Genomic DNA, 1457 nt, shown 5'->3' on the forward strand with positions numbered 1-1457 from the left:
TGTCAGAGTATTAGTATTTTGGTATGCATTTTAGTTGGTGCAGAGACCGTTACTAATGAACTTTCATTCTGTATTGAAAATCGTGGTCGTCGACGGACTAGAGGTACACGAGCAGCGGCCAAACGTTTGAACTTTTCAGTAGTCACGAGCGCGGCCGCATCGGTCGGTTACTCTATCTCGGTACGTCCGCACAGAAATGGACATGGACATTTCGGTTGCACCGGCGGTTTGATCACCATCGTAACTCGATCTTAAATGGCACACTGCCGGGCATGCATATGTGTACGTATAGCATAGATTTACAGATTCAACGGTGCACTACAAGCATAACGACGCGAAAGATAATTAAGTTAGGGTAATGCAAACGAGAGACACGCGCCAAGATTAATTAATTATTAGTGATGGGTTGCGGCGGCATCGGCGAGGGCGAGCGCAATGGAGCAGAGCATGCCGAGGTCTTTGATCCTGCGGATGATGGTTGGGTCGGCGCCGCCCTCCATCATGTGGCACCCGTCCATGCACGTCTCGCCGTCCGCCCTCGCCGCCTTCACCCACCTCTTCACGCGGGCCACGTCCCTGTGCTCCACGATCGCCGCCCTCGACTTCTGCAGCGCCGTCACCGCCGCCTGGAACTTCCCCACGCACTTCTCCAGGCACCCCAGCGGCATCCCGCCGGCGAGCTTCTCCAGCCTCTCGATGAACGCCAGCGCCGCGGCGCCGCTCGTGGCCGCCTGGGTCACCGCCAGCTCCGCCAGCACCGGCAGGGGCACCGGCACCATCGGGATCCCCGGCACGTTCGCTAGGGCGTCCGTGCAGTAGGACGCATGCTTGGTGTACAGCTTGCACGCCTCCTCGGCGGTGATCGGGTGGCCGTTGGCCCGGACGGAGTGCGACACGGCCGCGAGAACGACGGCGACGAGGAGGAGGTGACGGGCTGAATTCGAAGCGGACGCCATATATGTGATGGACCGTTGTCGCGTGGGATGAAGGAAAGGAATTCCTTGTCCCGTAGAGCTAGCATTCCATGGTGGTGGTGTGCTTGTTATGTATAGAGCGTGAGGCCGATCGAGCCAAACTGCATGTTTGCATGCATGGGAAGGCGAGCGTACGGGGAGAATCCACGTCATCCGGTCAACGGACGGTCTTAACTTTGACCAGTTAAATATAGCGCTTATGCACGTGCTGCCCAATAATATGGGCATTTAGTTACGGAAATTGCTAATTTTCAGCCGGAAGAAATTTATTGCCTTTCATCCGTTTTCGTGAGCCGTCCGATCTTTTTTTAGATTCGTTCTGATTGGAGCAGACGACACACGCTTATCGAGCCCGCAAGTAGACCCGTTATTGCTTACGACCCAGTGTTCTCTTCTTATTTGAATTGTTTTCATCGTCGCCCCGTGTAGCCGTCGGGTTCTGTCAAGGAAATGAGCCTGAAAATAATATCAGGTACTCCCTCC

General features: G+C 55.3%; 1 protein-coding gene across 1 annotated transcript; it reads right to left on the bottom strand.

The window, feature by feature from the left end:
• Positions 1-239: 239 nt before the first annotated feature.
• LOC123399324 (pectinesterase inhibitor 10-like) lies at positions 240-1013 on the bottom strand. The gene has a single exon (XM_045093738.1). It carries the CDS (start codon positions 954-956, stop codon positions 396-398), a length of 561 nt encoding a protein of 186 aa, XP_044949673.1. The 5' UTR covers positions 957-1013; the 3' UTR covers positions 240-395.
• Positions 1014-1457: the final 444 nt, after the last annotated feature.

Source organism: Hordeum vulgare, chromosome 5H (genome assembly GCF_904849725.1).
Source record: "Hordeum vulgare subsp. vulgare chromosome 5H, MorexV3_pseudomolecules_assembly, whole genome shotgun sequence".
Classification (NCBI taxonomy): Eukaryota; Viridiplantae; Streptophyta; class Magnoliopsida; order Poales; family Poaceae; genus Hordeum; species Hordeum vulgare.

What these genes read in the sequence shown, in the direction of transcription:
- LOC123399324 (XM_045093738.1), bottom strand. Translation starts at nt 956, where the DNA reads ATGGCGTCCGCTTCGAATTCAGCCCGTCACCTCCTCCTCGTCGCCGTC.